The sequence below is a fragment of the Gymnoscopelus microlampas genome, assembly GCF_963454915.1.
Source record: "Gymnoscopelus microlampas genome assembly, chromosome: 22".
NCBI classification, from domain to species: Eukaryota; Metazoa; Chordata; class Actinopteri; order Myctophiformes; family Myctophidae; genus Gymnoscopelus; species Gymnoscopelus microlampas.
The window spans coordinates 8,051,327-8,070,789 of record NC_139959.1 but is presented as its reverse complement, the minus strand read 5'-3'; the positions used below and the strand labels follow the sequence as shown (position 1 = coordinate 8,070,789).

General features: G+C 41.5%; 1 protein-coding gene across 2 annotated transcripts in view; it reads right to left on the bottom strand.

The window, feature by feature from the left end:
* Nucleotides 1-3,522: 3,522 nt before the first annotated feature.
* The window catches only part of dnajb6b (DnaJ heat shock protein family (Hsp40) member B6b), a 34,273-nt gene continuing 18,332 nt past the window's right edge, over nt 3,523-19,463 (bottom strand). For both annotated transcript variants that reach the window (XM_084048283.1, XM_084048282.1), the window contains 5 exons: nt 15,351-15,491; nt 14,673-14,826; nt 14,474-14,544; nt 6,155-6,334; nt 3,523-5,010 (listed from right to left, as the gene is read on the bottom strand). In XM_084048283.1, coding sequence (XP_083904409.1) covers nt 4,898-5,010; nt 6,155-6,334; nt 14,474-14,544; nt 14,673-14,826; nt 15,351-15,491 — 659 coding nt within the window. In that variant the 3' untranslated portion in view covers nt 3,523-4,897. The remainder of the gene's footprint in view (nt 5,011-6,154; nt 6,335-14,473; nt 14,545-14,672; nt 14,827-15,350; nt 15,492-19,463) is intronic.

Here is a 19,463-nt window from a genome sequence, read left to right as displayed (position 1 = left end):
ATTTGGTTCCATTTGTACACTCTCAGAGTTATGGGGGTCCTTGAAATTAAAACGTTTGAGAGTCATTGGTTTAGACAACCACTGTTTTGTTTTGTTGTCTTTTTACTCTCTGCAAAGCTTTGAGTCTGAGGACACAACAAGAACAACCTTGTGATAATCAGATGACCTGAACTAGTGCAATAGGAGTAATGAGGGAGTGTGGGGGGATTTATGAGCAAAGCTTCCATTAGGTGTTTGTGGAAAACCTCTGCGTTTCGTTTGCCATTTCAATTTCATGTTGGGTTGATCCAATGAAATTCAATTAATGAAACGCAATTCACATTCATTAATTTCAGCGGCGCTATACATTTTGCTTCGGCCTTGACCTACAATTTGAATGGCTGAAGGACTTCAAGTCCTTTATTTAACGATAACAATGAAGAGGTCCATCTGTCTGAACAATTGACCACGTCTCTGTTTTTGCAAGATATGAATAAAACATGCATGAAGCGTTTTAATAACAATACTTTGTATTTGTAATACGTCCATCCATCCATCCCTCTTTGTTACTTTGTTATACCGCACACTTTGTACATCAATCAGCTGCCGGGGAAAAAAAGCATAGCATAATACCTTGTGCGTATTGGATCCCTATTTCCCTTAACCCATTATGTTATAAAAGGTTAGATATTTTTCAACAGCTCAGTCTGCACTTTAATCCTTAAATTATACCACAAGTGGCTGACAGCAGCAGGCTATTGCTGTAGGGCCTACAACAAGAGCTATAGCCTACAATGTAGGCTAGCTCTTAACCACATTAACCCTGGCGTAATCCACCCCCCATCGTTTTTTTTGTTGCAAAAATAGCAGATCTAAGCCCTATATACTTTGTTGCATGACAGATAGCCAATGTACAAGGCAAGCTCACAACGCATTGCATCGTGAAGCGCTGTGAGCGTGTATAGATCTGCTCTTTTCGCTATTCGCCGTACGTCGAAGTATACGTAGACCTACGGTAGGGTTTAAGTGGTTAAGAGATAGACAGACACCCTCAGAGTGGAAGTCAATTGGAGGATTTCACAGTGTTTTCCTCCCAGTCAGAAGTGTTGTGTAATATGACACCGGGAAGGATGGATGGGTGGGGAGGCTTTAAATGAAAGGCAATGGTGGGAGATGGACCACTGCCTCAACACTATTTAATTAAACCCTTGGAGACGGCCGCACTCCCTGCATGGGAATGAGGAGCAAATGACTTGCTGGGTCATGTGCACGTGGTCCACGGGCATGAATAATACAGGAACACTGCAGGCTTATTCAAAATAAACAGAAAGCACTGCTGCCGCTTTCGCTGCTCTGCCAATGTGACAGCCAAATCTGCTGTGTTTCGACCCATGGTTCCGTTCAATTAAGATACAGTACATACTGCAGGAGAGCTGTTGATATAATGAGTACAGTAGTACATACAGCAGGAGAGCTGTTGATATAATGAAGGTACACAGTAGTACTATACTGCAGGAGAGCTGTTGATATAATGAAGGTACACAGTAGTACTATACTGCAGGAGAGCTGTTGATATAATGAAGGTACACAGTAGTACTATACTGCAGGAGAGCTGTTGATATAATGAAGGTACACAGTAGTACTATACTGCAGGAGAGCTGTTGTACTAGCTATAGTATATTGTAGGACAGCTGCTAGTATAAAGAAACACGTAGGTGTATTTCACAGCACTGACGTGACCAGACTACTGTAACAAAAAAGAACAGACTTTATCCATGATTATGAGGATGATTTGACATTGTTTATAGGGCGGCAGTAATGGTATTACCGTTTTACATCTGGATTCAAATGTTGGATAATGCGTCCATTATAATAATAATTACAGCCTATAAGGGATTTGATTTGAGATTTGATATTGATATAAATGGAAAGTGGTGAAATTGTACCTTGCATCAATGATATATTATTAATACTATATGACAGATATATGCAGACTTAATTTAATTGCACCTGCAAATGACAACTAAAGGAACTGAAGACATGAGGAGAAGAAGAAGAGGAAGAAGAAGAATAAGGGTAAACGAAAGAAAAAAAGCCGTTTCCAGAGGGAGGGAGCGTTCGTTTCGCAGCGTAAGCCCCACCCGGCTGGGGGCCACTGCGTCGTCTCGCATCGAAACACGACGACGACACGCTTCTTTCTCAATCATACTGATTTCCCACATGAACTGTAACACATACAATACATAAAAGATGCCAACACAAATAATCTATATTTCACTTAAGGCTTTATTGGTAGATGATCGTAAAAAATTAGTATTTATCTCGCCAACAGTCCTGCCTATAGGCATGAATACAGCATAAAAACAAATCCGATGGGCGAATTGATGGTTACAAAAAAAGCATCAAACACAAACATACTCTGTGGGATAAGAGGCAGAAGACTGAATAATTCATATGTTCTGAATGTGACTGATGACATTCACATCACATTCACATCATTGAGAAAGTGACCTCGGATGTACACATGGAACGAGAGGTGAAGAAGGAAGTTCCCAGGTCCTACTGGCCTTCTACAGAGGCACCGCAGAGAGCAACCTGATCACTGCCTGGTAACCTGATCACTGCCTGGTATGGGAACTGTATATCAGTGTTTCTCAACCTGTGGGTCGGGAACCGCAGGGACCTTTTCTTTAATACCTAAAAAAAAGAAAATAAATGAAAAAAGACCAGAAAGAGGCAAACATTGTGAAAATAGTCTGATTACAAGCTCACAACGCCCGCAACACAAGGCGTTGTGAGCTTGTAGATCGTCTATTTTCACAATATTTATCTGTGGAACCGAGTCAGATCAAATGCCTCAACTCCTACAATTCCAAGTGCTTGTCAGGGTGGGGGGTCCCCAGTTCAAATATGATTATTTTGGGGGGTCCCCAGTTCAAATATGATTATTTTAGGTGGTCCCCAGTTCAAATATGATTCTTTTTGGGGGTCACGGCCGGAAAAGGTCGAGAACCACTGCTGTATATGATCTCAACTGCAAATGAATGCAGAGGGTTGTGTCAACAGTCCGAGCGCATCATTGGATGCGAGCTTCCTTCCATACAGCCTACAGGACATAATGTCTCCGAAAAGCTTATGAAAGGTCAGAGCTACCACCCAAACCACTAGTAGTAGATATCTAAAGAGCTACTTTCCCCAGACAATTGGGTTTATGAATGATCAGGCCGGGAAAAAGACAAACCAACTCGGAAAATGCTACAGTAGTTGATTTTCTCATAGGATAGCAGAGTGCACAAGAGCATAGGTCTTTTCTATAATAAAGTTTCAATCCTTCATCCCATTTCTCACACTTGTCCCCCTTATGCCTAATTTATACTGTACTGTCATACGACCTTGTCGTATATGCCAAACATAATGGATTTTCAAATAGAAAATGAGTATTTTTGGCATGAGATGTGGTCGTATGACAAAGTGTTGATTGAGCCTTCTACTCTTTAGCTATTCCTCTCCCTCTTTGTGTCCGTTATCAAAAGACAATACCACTGAACAACTTGACCTTTATTTATCCTCAGTGCGTAATCACATTCAATACAATATAATCCACTTTCAACCTGGCATCCCTATTTTGGGCTTGTCATTATAGGCAATAAAAAACAAAACAATACAATGTTCTACAAGCGCACAACGGGTCGCGATGCAATGCGTTGTGTGAGCTTGTAGATTGGCTAGTTCCGCGACACAACACCATTATACGACAAAGAATAAAATAGGGCTCAAGTGGTTCACACATTTGCACTATCCCTCACATTCAATGCTGCCACTGTAACACTCCTTCCTCCCTTGAATTTAAAACTCCAACATTTTTCAAAGCATTCGCTCTACAAGAAAACAAAGCGGAAGAGTCCAGTAACACAAGACTAATTATGACAACCAACAATTTACGAGAGTCGACGTACATTCACTCAGTGTCCTTAGGGGTCAACTTCCAACCCACATAAACAACAGAATTAGTAAAAGCTTATCTATTAAATATGTATCTTTGAAACCCAAAACAAAACAACGTAGTGTGATCTCTGTAGACTAATTTGGCTGGTGGAACTTGATGCGTGTAAAGAAAGATGGTGAAAAGAGGGCGGGTGGGCAAGTGGGTGGGTGGGGTATAAGAGAGGACTTTGAGGAAATGGGACTATAGCATCTTGCATACAGGATGACTGATGGGCTGATGGGAGTTTAGCTCTGCTCTGTGGAGCTGATGGGGAGAGACGGCACAGCAGTTGGGCCTATGGTACATACTGTAACTGAGCACTAATGCCACATATGATTGACAGCGCTCCTGTCAACGTGTGTGTGTGTGTGTGTGTGTGTGTGTGTGTGTGTGTGTGTGTTTGTATTACTATACTTGCGAGGACCAAGTATAGTAGAATTTGAAGAAGTCTACATTGTGAGGACCGTCCTCACAAGACAAACGGTTGTTTTATAGTTAAAAAAACTATAAATCTTACGTTTAGAATTAGAAAAGCATTCAGGGTTAGGATTAGACATTTAGAGGTCAGGTTTAGGGGTTGGAATTAGCGTTAAACATGATTAATACTTGATTTTATGCGCCAGTGTCATGCACCGAAAAACAGCCGATCTACAAGCCCACAACGCGTCGCAGCGCGACGCGTTGTGGGCTTGTAGATGTGCAGTTTTTCGGCTTTTGGCAAAATATCTATATTTTAAATGGCATTCATAAAATGCGTTGACGTCCTCACAAGTATAGTAATACAAACCTGTGTGTGTGTGTGTGTGTGTGTGTGTGTGTGTGTGTGTGTGTGTGTGTGTGTGTGTGTGTGTGTGTGTGTGTGTGTGTGTGTGTGTGTGTGTGTGTGTGTGTGTGTGTGTGTGTGTGTGTGTGTGTGTGCGTGAGCGAGCGCGTCTAAAACCAAGTCCCAATCCCACTAGATCGAGGGAACAGACGTGGGGCTCTTTTCTTTTTAGATTCTGCCTCCTTATTTAGCCACAGTTTCTTTCTCTTGGTGTCCATGTATCCTAGAGGAAAAAGAGAAAAAACATTGGGTTTCTTTTAGTACAACTGCACCTCATCATCAAGGACAAGTGCATACAGTATGTATTTCATTACCCTGTGTAATCATCAGCGCCAGAAGCGAATCAAGGGCCATTGTTTGGAAACCATTACCATCAGGAAGTATGGAGACCAAAATGGGGCCTCTACTGAACTAGCAAATAAAGCCCCCAAAACAAAACTCTGCATCTTGTATTTAATTGGCCAGCTATTGTCTACGACCTCCTGACCCCCTGGTGGAAAACAGAAGTTGACCTTTGACAACCCCCCCCCCCCCCCCCCCCATTTCCCCCAGGTCGTTGCGGCAGCGTGGAAGCACGGCTTTCTAATGAACACCTCTGTGTTCACGTCTGCCAGTCACTCCGCGTCATCCTCCTTTGGTGTTGTTGGCTGTCCGACATAAAGGCAGCCAATTAGCCGCTGTTATCTCCCAGGGGTAAATGAAGATTTTTACCTTGCCCTCTGTTCATTAATCCCATTCAACCTGGTAACACACTATTTTCTAAAATCCAACATTAGTACCAACAATTTCTGGTTCGCGGCCAACCCATTTCTCCACTTAACCAAGTGCTGAGTTCCTATTTATCGGTATCACAATGAAAGCGTGTCTGTTAACACCATTTTACATTCATTTTAAAACGTGTTATGCCAATTATTTTAGGACTTTAGGCTCTGAAATGTTCCGAAATGTTCTCAACACACAAAACACAAAAGTTTGAGTTATTTCGTAACCTTGGTGGTTGTGTGGGTGGGACGTGACACGGATTTGGCATGCAGTGGTGGAAAAAGTACTCACATGTTTTACTTAAGTAATAGTATCAATACTGCAATATAGAAATACTCAGTTACAAGTAAAAGTCCGGAATTGTTGATCGGCTATTTTCAAATGGCCGAAATGTACATAGGGCTGAAGTGGGTAATGTGTGTTTTTTAATAATAATCAAAATCAAAAGTACAATACTTGCCTCTGAGATGTAGTGGAGTAGAAGTTAAAGTATTGGAAATTGGAAATGCTCATGTAAAGTACAAATACCTCAAAATTGTTCTTAAGTACAGTACTTGAGTACATGTACTTAGTCACTTTCCACCACTGGGATTGGGGGCACTGACCTCTTGTTAGTCCTAGGCTCTGTAGGCCGTGATCCACTCCGTTGTCGTCCTCCTCTTCGTCGTAGGGGTTTTGGGCGACGTTCCTCAGGTAGCGCTGGTGGTGGGAGGGGAGACATGCGGGGAGCGTGTTCTGTCTGCGTCGATGTACTTCCTCCTCCCGGGGGCCGTCGTCTGCAATTTCTGTGGGATGAAAGGGGGCAAGGAAATTGTGGGAAGGATGGGAGCTGTGATGCGTCCAACACCCCTCGTCCCACTCTCTCTCTCTCTGGACAGATGTTCAACGGGGTGGTGTTGCATTTGGCTTACCTTATGAAACTTTAGCTAGTTGATTTCAATACAATTTGTTTGTGCCTGACAGGCTACATTTTTGGATAAATTCTTGACATCAAACCAGACACGTGTCTCGTTTGGGGACACAATTTGCATTCGACGCATACTCACTCACTCACTCACTCACTCACTCACTCACTCACTCACTCACTCACTCACTCACTCACTCACTCACTGTCTTACTCACTCACGTACATGCACAAATGCAGTGGTGTGCACAGACATTTTGAGGGGCAGGTGCTCAAGTAAATTATACTTTTTTTTGTTTACTTGGTCTGCTCTTTTTTCCTATACCTCTTTGCCAAAAATAGCCCAAAAATAGCCAAAAATAATCACATAGATTATCACAAGATTTGGCGGACCCCCTGTAGTAACTCTGAGGACCCCCTAGGGGTCCCGGACCCACTGTTGAAGACCCCTGCTGTAAACTGAAAAAATAAAAAATAAAAATATTTTTTTCAAAAGGGCGCTTCTGGTCAAGAGGGCAAAGGGCAGGTGCTCTAGCGCCACCTAGAGTTTATCTGTGCACGTCCCTGCACAAATGCATGCTCTCCTTGAAAAAGAATGAAGAGCTGAGGGGGGAAACATTTTACGTTGTGGCGTCCTTGACATTGTGAGCACAATCAAAGAGGAATAAAGAGAATACGTCTCTTACAACACACTGTAAGAGCTACATTGATGGGACCCGTACGTAGCAACAAAGATGACATGAAACGCAGAGAAGTTCAAACGGCGCCTAAAGGAGGCCCGGGCCCCCGTCCTTCCTTTCAATATGCCGACCATCATTCATATTTCATGGAGATTTGGTTATTCTTTTCTCTGGGTAATTTACATTTATATTGAATTAGTGGCAGGCAGGGTATTGGGGGGGTGAGAGGGGAGACTTATTATGTTGTGAGATTACAGGCAGATCTCATCGCCATTGTGTTGTGTAATTAAGGCAATAGAGAGGAGAAGAAAAGGAGGCCAGATGCTCGCTGTGGTGAACCTGGTCCCATTTAGAGGAGAGATCTGCACAGCTTTGAACCCCCCCCCCCCCCCCCCCCCCCCCCCCCCCCCCCCCCCCCCCCCCCCCCCCCCCCCCCCCCCCCCCCCACAATGCCTAATAGCCTGGCCTTTAACAAATCACAAGTCATTAGAGAGATATCACCAGGTCTGTTTGACGTAGTCTTTATGAACCTGTTTGGACCAAGAGCTATCTCCAGTGAAATCTCCGGTATTCTTCATATAAACAACATGGGAAATATTGAAATGCTGTATAATGCGGTCCTTGGCATTTGGTTGTTGGAAGTTAAATAGTGGAGGGAACGGGATGGTCGGTAAAGGGTCTTGCTAATCTTCCAAGAGTGGACGTAGGGTTTGAATGATAATTGGCAATCTGGACATCCTGCATGTATTCGAGGCAAAGAAATCACTGGACTACAGCTGTATTTGAATGGTCGTCTTATAATCGTGCGGGTCATTCATTTTGACCTCATCTCTTTGCCACAAATGGTTGGAAAGTGTATAAGCCACCAGACTTGCAACATAGTGAATACCTCTTTTTATCTCTGTGTGGAGAAAACATCTACAAACAAAGATAAATGAGGCATTGTATCTTTACTTTAACTCAAAGTGTTTTTCTCCACTAGACATTTATCCCGGCCTATAGGCCCTTATAGTATTTCTATTTCAGAGCGTGTAGAACAGGTACTTGTTCTGAAACGCCAATCATTAAGTCACATCCATCTCCTAGAATACCACAGTGACATTGTAGAGAAAGGGCAAGACCCAGGGGACCAACAAAAATAGGACAAATGGTGGCTTGCTCTCAAGGCTCTTTCCATCCTGTCTCTATAGAGCTTGGAGAAAGAAATGGTAATAAAGGCAACTAATCCAAACACGTATTCCTCTTCTGTCTGAAAACGCCTGGTGATCCTATCAGTTCTACAACCGGGGAAAGAGAGGGCTAGTCTGAAAAGCTATTAACATCCATGAATTCAAGGTTGTGTGTTTTGTTTCCCAAGCATCCCCGCTCCACCAGATCAATATTTGTGTCTGTTATGGGTTGGTTACCTGGGTGATAAGATTATTCTCCCCAAAGAGCCGCATTATCCATTATCATTTAATTAATTCCAACAAAACAATATGAAAGAGCAACCGTGATAATGAGATCTTTTAATGCTCATAAAGAAGGAGGCCTTTTATTTCCTGGATCAAGGACTTAATTTGAAAAGCAGAACAGCTCATAGAACATCCCAAGTTCCTTGATGCTTTCAACAGCTATTGTCTTGAGAGTGCCTGTCATTTGTTTCCGAGCTACTAAGTGCTTCTGAAGCGCAATGTACTTAAGAGAATGCCAAACCCAGTCTTTCATTTAGGCTAAATGGTCATTTCTACTGAACCTGCTAGCCGAACCTGAAGCTAATGCTTTCCCTAAAACTACCCATAATCTTAACCCCTTCCAGTCCCAATCTTTCCCAGTCTTTTCCCAGAAGCCCCAACTCTAAAAGTCCTATTACCTACAAACACTGCCATCAGAGTGCCCGGCCAAGCCGGAGGCACTGCTGCCCGGGAACAAACCCAGGCAGGTGAGCTAGTGGTGGGGTACAACAGCAATAGCAAACAAAAGGGGGAATTAATTGGCTTAATGACTAAATTGGAAAATAGAGAAAAAAGGGGTACAAAAATTGATGGCTCACTGAATATTCAAACAAGTTCCTAGGTTTGTTACAAATGCCAGACATGTACTATAACCACCAACAAAGTAGACTATCAGGATACTTGGTTAAATAAAAACCCCAGGTGTTTCTTGCAGAGAGAAGAGAAGACTTGCAGTACTCACATATTTTACTTAAGTAAAAGTATCAATACGGCAATGTAGAAATACTCTGTTACAAGTACAAATCCGGAATTCAAAATTTACTTTAGTAAAAGTACAAAAGTATTGGTATCAAAATGTACTTGAAGTACCAATAGTAGAGAGTACTCATCATGCAGAATGTCCCATTTCAAGTTTTCAAAATGTATAAAAACGCATTGTGAGCTTGTACATCGGCCGAAATGTATACACTTCTTCCACCACTGGTTGAGTAAAAGTACAATATTTGATTCTGAGATGTAGTGGAGTAGAAGTAAAAGTTTTGAAAATTGGAAATACTCCAGTAAAGTAAAAAATACCTCAAAACTGTACTACTACAGTAAATGTACTTAGTTACCACTGCTATTGCCTAATTTATCTATTCATGGGCTGCGCAACATCCTCCTAATGTTCACGTGGAGTGGAACTATGCAAAGTTAAAGCGTCATGGTATTAAAGAGAAGCAAAGTAACACGGAGGGTATAGGGTTATTTCATTGAGAGATTACCCTTTAATAATATCGAAGGCTATACTTAATTGGAAAGATACAACTATGGTGCTTAGAATATTATGTGTAGTGTAGATCAGTGGTTCTCAAAGTGGGGTCCGGGGACCCCCAAGGGTCCTTGAGAGTTCCAGGGGTCCCCAGCTAAATGATAGACAGTTAGGAACCAAATGGACCCTTATGGGTCTGTAACTCAGAGAGTGTACATATGGAACCAAATGGACCCTTATGGGTCTGTAACTCAGAGAGTGTACAAATTGTACAAATGGAACCAAATGATTTTACAATATAAATTGCGGTCCCAGAGATAGAAATGCCATTAAATGGGGGTCCGTAGCCAAATGCATGTCAAACTGGGGGTCGAGGGTTGAGAATCACTGCTAGAGCCATAAAAAATCTTCTCTTATGGGGGCCCCTGGCATATCTTTTCAAATGGGGGTCCGCGTGCTAATAAGTGTCAATTTGGGGGTCCTTGACATGAAAAGGTTTGAGAATCACTGGTGTAGATGACATTCAAAATGCTGCTAATCCAAGACTGATGCAAACAACCTATAAGTGGCTAGCATCTCTGTTTGCTTTCTCCGGGAGTATGTTGTCTTTTCTACAGAAACAGTGCCATCTAGTGGACAGTTGTGCCTTTCCGTGCATATCCAACCTATACAAACCAACACTTTAACATTTTCTCTAACAGATCAGTTGACAGTTAATCCAAGTAGAATTTGTCTTTCATTCACTCTCAATTTCTCTACAAAATGTATAGCCTACAGTAGCCTTATTAGTAATTAAAACGTCAAGGAGTTATGTTGCCCACGTCAATACCTGTCCTCAGCCAGCAGAGAGCACCACTGCATCATTAACATCAATGCTGACGTCAGAAATGGCCAAACTGTATCATCATACAGACACACACGCACACACACACACGGGTCACCCAGCCCAATCTGCCATGAGCACAAGAGGCTGTTACGTGGTCAACTAGCACAGTGGTTCTCAACCTGTGGGTCGTGACCCCCCAGGGTATCCCCACATGGTTTTGGGGGGTCCCCGTCCCCAGATGACAGTGAAGTGACAATTTAATACCTAAAGAAAAAAAGAAAAAAAAGAGCCTTTACTAGTTTAAGACCACTACTGCATGAAAAGTAATCAACAACAAACTATACTAATTTATAAAAACTGACAAACATTGGCCAAATTGTCAAATAATATAAGAGAGGCAAACATTTTGAAAATAGGTGATCTACAAGCTCACAAGTCACAACGCTTGTAGATGGTTATTTTGCACAATGAGTACTTTTACTTTTGCTACAATAAGTATATTTGCTATTATATATGCAAATACTTTTGTACTTTGACTTAAGTAAGATTTTGAATGCAGGACTTTGAACTTTTAACATAGTATTTTCACACTGTGGTATTGTTACTTTTACTTAGATCAAAAAATGATTTATTTTCTATCAATTCCACACCCCATGAAGCCTTGAATTCATGGAGATTTGTTTGTTTTTGTCGTATTCCTGAGCCAATAATTTGATGACCGGAGGAGTCAGAGACACAAAGAGTCTCAAAGAGTCTCCTACTGACCGATGACCCGGTCATCAAATTATTGGCCCAGGAATGAGACAAAAACAAAAACATCTCCATGAATTCAAAGCTTCATGGGGTGTGTGGAATTGATAGAACATAAGTCATTCTTTGAGTGAACTACTCCTTTAAGTCCAAAATCTGAGCACTTCTTCCACCACTGGTTGTAACATGCAGAATCCTCTAAGGCACTTCACCGTCCTACTTCTTGTAAAAGGATTATATAAAAGAAGAATTGGACAGAAACGTCACTTAACTTAGCCCTGCAATTCCAGCTGGCAGATTTATCAGGCACTGGGAGGAAAAACTGGAGCCTGAAGTTCCACAGAATGCACTGAAGTCAATGCCAGCCAGGTGTAAAAGCATATAAATAAACATATTTTAATGAATGCGACCTTTGTTAAATGATCAGTTCAGGAGAACAGTGAGAGCTTGTAGATCTGCTATTTTTTAATATCCAACATATAAATGGATAACGTGGTTAAAATGATTGTGATGCTATCTATATTAACTTCTTTTGCTGGGGAACCCCTAGCCAGGAAACTCCACGAATCTGCCAGAGCAAACATACTGCCCAGTCAGAAACCTACTCATCAGAAAACAATGCATGATATGTCTCATTTTATTTTCCAGAACCAATTATCTGACAAAGGTCATAAACATAAAAAAATGTATATCTATTCATAAGCTGGTCCAGCCAGTTCTCGATGACTCGTGTGTCATGGCTCATATAATGGCGTATAGAATGTCTGTCTTATTATTTTTTATATAATCCGTGCCTCTTGTAAGAGCTTTTCCCGTTCCTGACATCTCTCATAAAAAAAGAAACCAAGCAAGGCTTGTGTAAATAAACTAGCCTTGAGCACATTCCACCGACGTGATGTGCCAAAGATAATGTTCAAACACACACACACACACACACACACACACACACACACACACAGAGAGAGGTGTGTCACCCAATAATTCAGCAATGATCAAAATGATTTAATTAAGTTATTCTTTGTATGTTTAAAAGAAAAAGTTCTAAATAATTTATGAGCAGTTATCTATATTAAATATCTCTCTATCTCTCATTGCATTAGGGCAGACAAACGTTACTATAACTACAGAAGCTTGAATCCTCATAAACGTGTCAGCGTTTCTCTTTAAAGGTGAGGACATTTTCAGAGGGGATGTGTCATCAGTTAAAGCACATAAAAAGTTCCTTTTGTGAGGTGCAAATGTGAGCTTCAGAGACATCAAAGCAGCTTGATGTTTTGTCTTACCTGGTATGTACAGTTATGTATAAAACCCATAAACAGCAACCGAGTATAGAAATAATAATAATAATATAGTCCCCACTCCTTTGTGGTATTTGTATACACAGTGAAATGAGGTATCTGCATTTAATCCATCCTAAGTAACAGGAGCAGCGGGCACTACGGGGAAAGCGCCTTGGGGAGCCCTTTAGGGTTTAATGGGTTTCGACACATTGCTGAAGCGAACTTGGAAAGTTTTGGTTTCCCAGCTGGCCTCTCTAACCATGCAGCTACTTTAATAGCTAATTACTTGCTATGAAAGAAAACACACATAACCAGGTCAGGCACTTACTATGCAAAAAACATGAATGCAAATAAAGTTAGTATTAGATTAGAAAACAATGCACACAGTGGCTGATGTGATGGGTGGTCAGTTGTCATAGAGAAGCAGCCGTCGTGGTTTCCTTGCTGTGATTGTGTGAAGCACAGATTTTAGCCGTGTAAAAGTGTGAACAGGTAAGAAGCACGCATACCTCAGAGAACCAGGAAGTGTGAGATGTGAATATCACTCAAGCCAAACACAGTCATCAGACAGACACCATGTGACAGCAACGAGCCCTTCCACAGGATCAAACTCAAGTTTATTGTCCAATTCATTTCTGAATCATATATACTGTGTATATATATATATATATATATATATATATAAACACAATATATAATTATTATTTTACAAAGTACATCAAATCCCCTGTATGTCCGGTATCAACATATTGCGGCCTGTGGAATTCGGATCATTGTTTGTTGTGTTGATGATGAGTTACAGTAAAAGAAAGAAGAAAATAAAAACCATAGGCAGCCTTCTGTCATCACCATGCAGATATTAATAAACCACACTGTTGTCAATCAAAACAAATACATAAACACAATAGAAAAAGGTCATAAAATGCACATTAATATAATCAATGTATTAATAATCTATGTTATTCGCTAACAGGCAAGAACATGAACATAGCTAACAGGTTAGCAAGGTGCCGTTCTTTGGGCAAAGCATTTAAGCTTACATCATTCACGCAGTTAAATTGGTCAAATAATAATAATAGAAAAGCCCCCAAAATGACACACTGACCACTGTCAGGAATGCTCCACTGTCAAATGTGTGGATGTTTATGTCAATTTGTGACATGAACAGCAGTATGTCAACTAATTACATGCAATACTAGCAAAGAAAATGCAATTAGTCGGTTCCAATCTGAACATGGCTCTTTGCCGTCTGATCCTACAACACCCAGAATTCACTGCAAAGTAGTTCTCAAGACCATTGCTCCTAGTGGCAGAGGGGACAATCAATTGTGTTGCTTCCGTGAGCATTGACAGGCTTGCTGTAAGCACCATGTACTGAGTCTATACTGATACCGATAAAAACATGGATGACGAGGTTGTACAATAGTGGAGTATTCCTTTAAGTGCATATGGCAGAGATAAAGGTACAAGTAATAAACTAACAAACAAAAAACCTCTGTGGTCCTAGTGAGATGGTCCCAAACCAAAAAGTAAACTGGAATAAATATAACTAGCCCCCAACTGTAGCTACCTAGAGTGAGAAGAAACGCTGTTCTTCGGAATGAGAATGTTCGCCAGGGAAGCGCAGAGACAGGAGAGAGAGACCAACCACCGGTGTGCCACTCAGCTGGTTTGGTTTGGTTTGGTCATTTCTTTATTTTCTTGTATTCCCGGTGTGCGTGAGAGAACTGTGCGCGCGTGGCACAAATGCTGTGCCGAAGATTGTTACTTGCTATCCAGTCTTAGGACCTGCTCCTTACCATTAACAGTTAGAGACTTTAGCTGGCCGTCTTCCTCCACTTCCACACGCTCCTGGCCATTTTCCACAATCCTGTCAAAGAGAAGAGACACAGAAAAAGGCCAGTTTGTTTGAGATCTCTTACGCCTAATCTTTGTTCCACCTCCACCATATCTCATGTTGCAGTCGCTTCAGCGCGGCTGCGGGACATTCTTTAGTACCGTTTTGTGGTGATTTTCCTGCCGTTGATGAACTTGGTAGAGGACGACACAGATTTGAAGTTACCCATTCCTCCACCACCTCCGCTACCACCGATGGACGTGGACGAGAAGGATGCGAATCCCCCACCGCCCATCTGACCGAATGAGGTAAAGCCTGTAGCAATGACAAATGCAATTTCCATTTTCAAGAACACAACGCTGCTTATTTCGCAGTGTTGATTTCGTCGACTAAAACTATGACGAAAACATTTTGACAAGGTTTTTTTTTTTCGGGTGTTGCGATCTGAAAATAGCAGATCTACAAGCTCACCACGCGCCGCGCTGCAACGTGTTGTGAGCTTGTAGATCGGCTATTTTCAGCATGCAACCAAGTGTAAAATCAGCCATTACGACGACATCAAGGCACCGCCAAAATATATTTTAGTCGACTAAATCAACTGCAGATTTAGTCGACTATAATCTTATGATATTTAGTCGACTAAAACTAGACAAAAACTAAAACATTTCAGATGACTAAAATATGACTAAAACTAAATCAAAATTTCCGGTCAAAATCAAGCCTGCTTATGTCGTCATCTCTCCAAAACTGCAAATGTAATCGCACACGGTAATATTATTGACCATTTATGGATCCGGTGTCCCATAACTGTGCCGTTACTGATACGGTAAAGTACACACCTGAATCAAACCCTGAGATACCTCCGCCAAACCCTGGGAAGCCCCCGAAACCGTGGTAGAATGGCCCCCCGGTCCTGCTTCGACTCATGCCCCGCTGGCGACTGCGGCCCCCTCCGAAGAAGTCTTCAAATGGGTCATCGGCTGTGAAGGGTAGGTCAATAAACAGTCAACTTCTAGGGCAGAATGCCATCATTTTACAAGAAAGAATTGATTGGCGTCGTGGTTTTCGAGTCCCTTGCCTTTGTACCTTCCTGGCCCTGGCCCTAAATCCTCCTGTACGCTCCCTTCCCTATGCTGTGTCCTTCCCAGTTTTCCTTCAGTACTTACAATCTGCATGACTGATTATGAGAGGATATCTGTGCAGTCCTAGCCTGACACTCAACCTGAATTTTCATTTTGTTTCACCCCAGTATTCAGTCTGAAAGCCCTCTCAGTGCAGTCCGATATATTAGAATTTGAATATAACAATGGCCACAATGACTTGTTGTACTCGCCATACAGTTAACGCGTAATAACCCAAATGAATGAATGAAACCTGCTGCAATCGTGACATAATCAACCACATGATTTGAACCTATTGCCGAGAGATAGGCATTGGAGAACTAGAAAGACAAAAAGACCAGTCTTTTCAAGGTCTGCTTGAGGAATTAATTCTAATGACACTGCCCTTTGAAGGAAAAATATGTGAACGGCTTCATTTCATAATCATACTGAATATCAATTTTGCATTTAACATTTTACTCCATATTCATTTCCTGTACTTCCAAAAAAAAGATATTAAGATCCATCTAATGTCCATCCATCTAAATTAGTTTTTGCTTTCATGGCATTTATCTAAGGAATAAGTATTTCAAATGGGATTTGACTCATTTTGAAATGAAAACCTTTAATTATTAAAGGTTTTCATTCACAGGGATCTACAGTCCATTTCAAATCGACACTTTTTCCCTAAGCCCTGAAAAATATCTGAATCGCAGAGGTGAGAAGGGCTTCAGAAATCCAAAGGATTTCTTTTTTACAAATGATATGTGCACACGCACACGCACGCACACGCACACACACACGGAATCCAGTACTATCCTCTGCAGCCATAATTTGTGGAACAATCTTGATAATTTACTGTCAAAATACCCTGGCCATTAACTCTCATTATAAAGCCCAGTGGACGTAATGCTAATTGCGCTTTGCCAATCTGGGTCAGCCTGCAAATGTCTGCCTGCAAAAAGGCTAAAGAAACCTCTCGGAACCTTGTAGCTGTGCTGGCTCCCTTCAGGGAGGCAAGCTTATAATACAACTAGACCTTGAGCACTGCACTAACCCCATTAGCGTTCATTGACTGAAGTGAAGTCATTCTAGCGCACAGCTACACTCTCAGGACCATGTCAATACCAACAGACATCAGAACAAAATCTAGCCTCTACTCCTTTTCAGTGTGTGCTGTTCCTTTGTGAGAGTGAATGGCTTTTTTGTCTGTCTTCTTTTTTTTATCAGAGATGAGTTTTCCCGGGGGACATTCAGAAAGCAGGAAGAGAGAGAACAGCGAAACAGACCATGTGTTCTTTCCTTCGAGGGAAACCGGATCTGTGTACACAGCACACACACAGTAGAGCAATTCTGTATTTGTCTTTCAGCTGATTTGGGCAGTGGGTGAGTGACAGATCCACAGAGCCAGCTGGCACCATTGCAGTTCACTAGAACAGTGGTTCTCAAACTTATTCATGTCAAGGAAGACATACAAGATTTATGTCTCAGAAATATTTTTGAGACATAAATATATATTTCTTCAAGATTTCTTTGAAAATAGCAAAAAATAGGGTTAAAGTGGTTAAATTGATTTTGATTGTGTATTAACTAATTTTGCTAGGGACCCCCTGGAACCTCCACAAAGACCCCAGGGGGTCTCAAAGAGAAAGACCCTGGGGTCCTTGAGAACCACTGCACTAGAAGAAGCCCATTACATGGTCAGTAAAGGGCTAGAATAGAGGCTCGAGTGTTCCAGTTGTTAACGCTTCCCCAACTGATATATGTTGGGGAATTCCTCTTCAACTCGCTCCAACAGCTGGATAACATGTTTAGGACAGTAGAAGGGAGAATGTAATTTGATGATGCAGCATAATGAAATAAGCCAAATTCACTTTCTCTATTAGGGGGATTTGGTTGGTCCTTTTCAAAAAAGAGACCCTGCTCTTTAACCCATTCAATACGGGAACACATCTGTGTGATTTTGGATTTCTTTGGCTATTTTAAAATAGCAGATGTACGCTATGAGCTTGTAGATCTGCTATTTTAAATGTGTGCAATTCTTTGAATATATATATATACATTTTTAACTCAAATCTTTGCTTCAGGGGGTCCCTGGAACAGAAGATTTTGAGATGGGGGGTCCACAGACAAATGCATATCATTTTGGGGGGTACTTGACATTAAAAAAGTTTGAGAACCACCGATATAGCAACATAATTTATTGTCTCCGCCAGGAGACTATGTTTTCGTTCTCGTCCTTCCATGTGTCCACCAAGCTAACATTGGTCAAGCTTCACGTGACACGTGACAATATGTTGAAAGGGTGTGCTTTGATTGGCTAGGGAGACGCATGACGAAATAGAGACCTATAAATAGGTGTGTCACTTCAAAACATGTTTTGAAGTGACATCAGTGCCATCAGCCAAGCTAACATTGGACATGTTAGCTTGGCTGATTGAACGTGTTAGCCAAGCTAACATGTTCTAATCCGTAGATGTTCTAATCTAAGAATCAGAACATTTCTAGAAAACTATGGTTAAAGATCGGGTCTGCTGGCGGAGACTTGTGCTCCGAGGAGCACATTTTCTAGTTTTATTTTTTAACTGTTTTAGAAGACATTTGTAGAATCCCCAGAAGCAAAGATTTGAGTTGAAAAAAAAGCAGATCTACAAGCTTGTAGCGCGGCACTTGGTTCTGCGCTATGAGCTTGTATATCTGCTATTTTTGAATAGCCAAAGAAATCTAAAATGCGTTCCCGTATTGAATGGGTTAATCCTCCTTAGTATATAGCCTCTCTTCCTGGCAACCTTATGCTCTGACTCTGAATCTCCGTTACTGTTGTGAATACTTCGCAAATAAACAGCAACAGCTGTGGCCCGCCACTCGTTTTGTATGTGCTACGTTTCCTAGGTAATCAAATGCATATGGTATTACATGTCACAAACATGGGGACTAATTTTCCAACCGGCCAATATAACCAGTCTGCTGACCAGCTAAGGTTATCACTGACTGGATCCGCAGGGGTTAATAGGAGATCCACTTTTCAAGTACCATGCTTAATCAACGATATTCTTGTCTCCCAATTTTTCCAGCAAGCTTCTATGTCTCTCACACACACACACACGCACGCACACGCACACGCACACGCACACGCACACACACACACACACACACACACAACCCCCGGCCCGCGCTACACCACGTTTTACATGTGCTCCAACACATGCGGGGACACACACGCTTGGCGTTATTACAACTGCTCTTGTTTTAATACGGAAGCTATTTTTGAAAGCATTCCAGTTGAGTGATGTAGGCGCTCACATCCGTCCTCTGTCTGTGTCTGGACTCCATATTTAGAGCTGCAACGGGGTGAACTACACATGCCTTCCAATCAGCAATACACTGAACCCAGCGCAGCCTTTTCCACACGACCGGGCCAGACAAATCAACTCCTAGTGCTATAGGGCTGGCACCTTTAATTGTCTCTCAAATAATTGCGAATAATTATTACAAATAATTTAATTGCGTTTCTGTCGGAACAATATGAATACTAATTACATTTCTGTTTGGCTTCTAGGCTTCGTAAACTTACATAATTTAGTAACTTTATACTTGAGAAGTGGAAATAGCTCTGCTAGTGGAAATAGCTTTCCTAGTGAAAATAGCTCTGCTAGTGAAAATAGCTCTGCTAATTTCCACTATTTTTGAAAAAGTTTGGAAATAATGAAACATTTTCAACATGATGACAATTGTGATTATCTCAAATAATTGCGATTAGGCGATTATGTAATAATTGTGACCTCGTACAATACTAGACCTGATAGAAGTGCCGATGACAGAACAAGACATTCTCTGAAACGCTTAGACTAA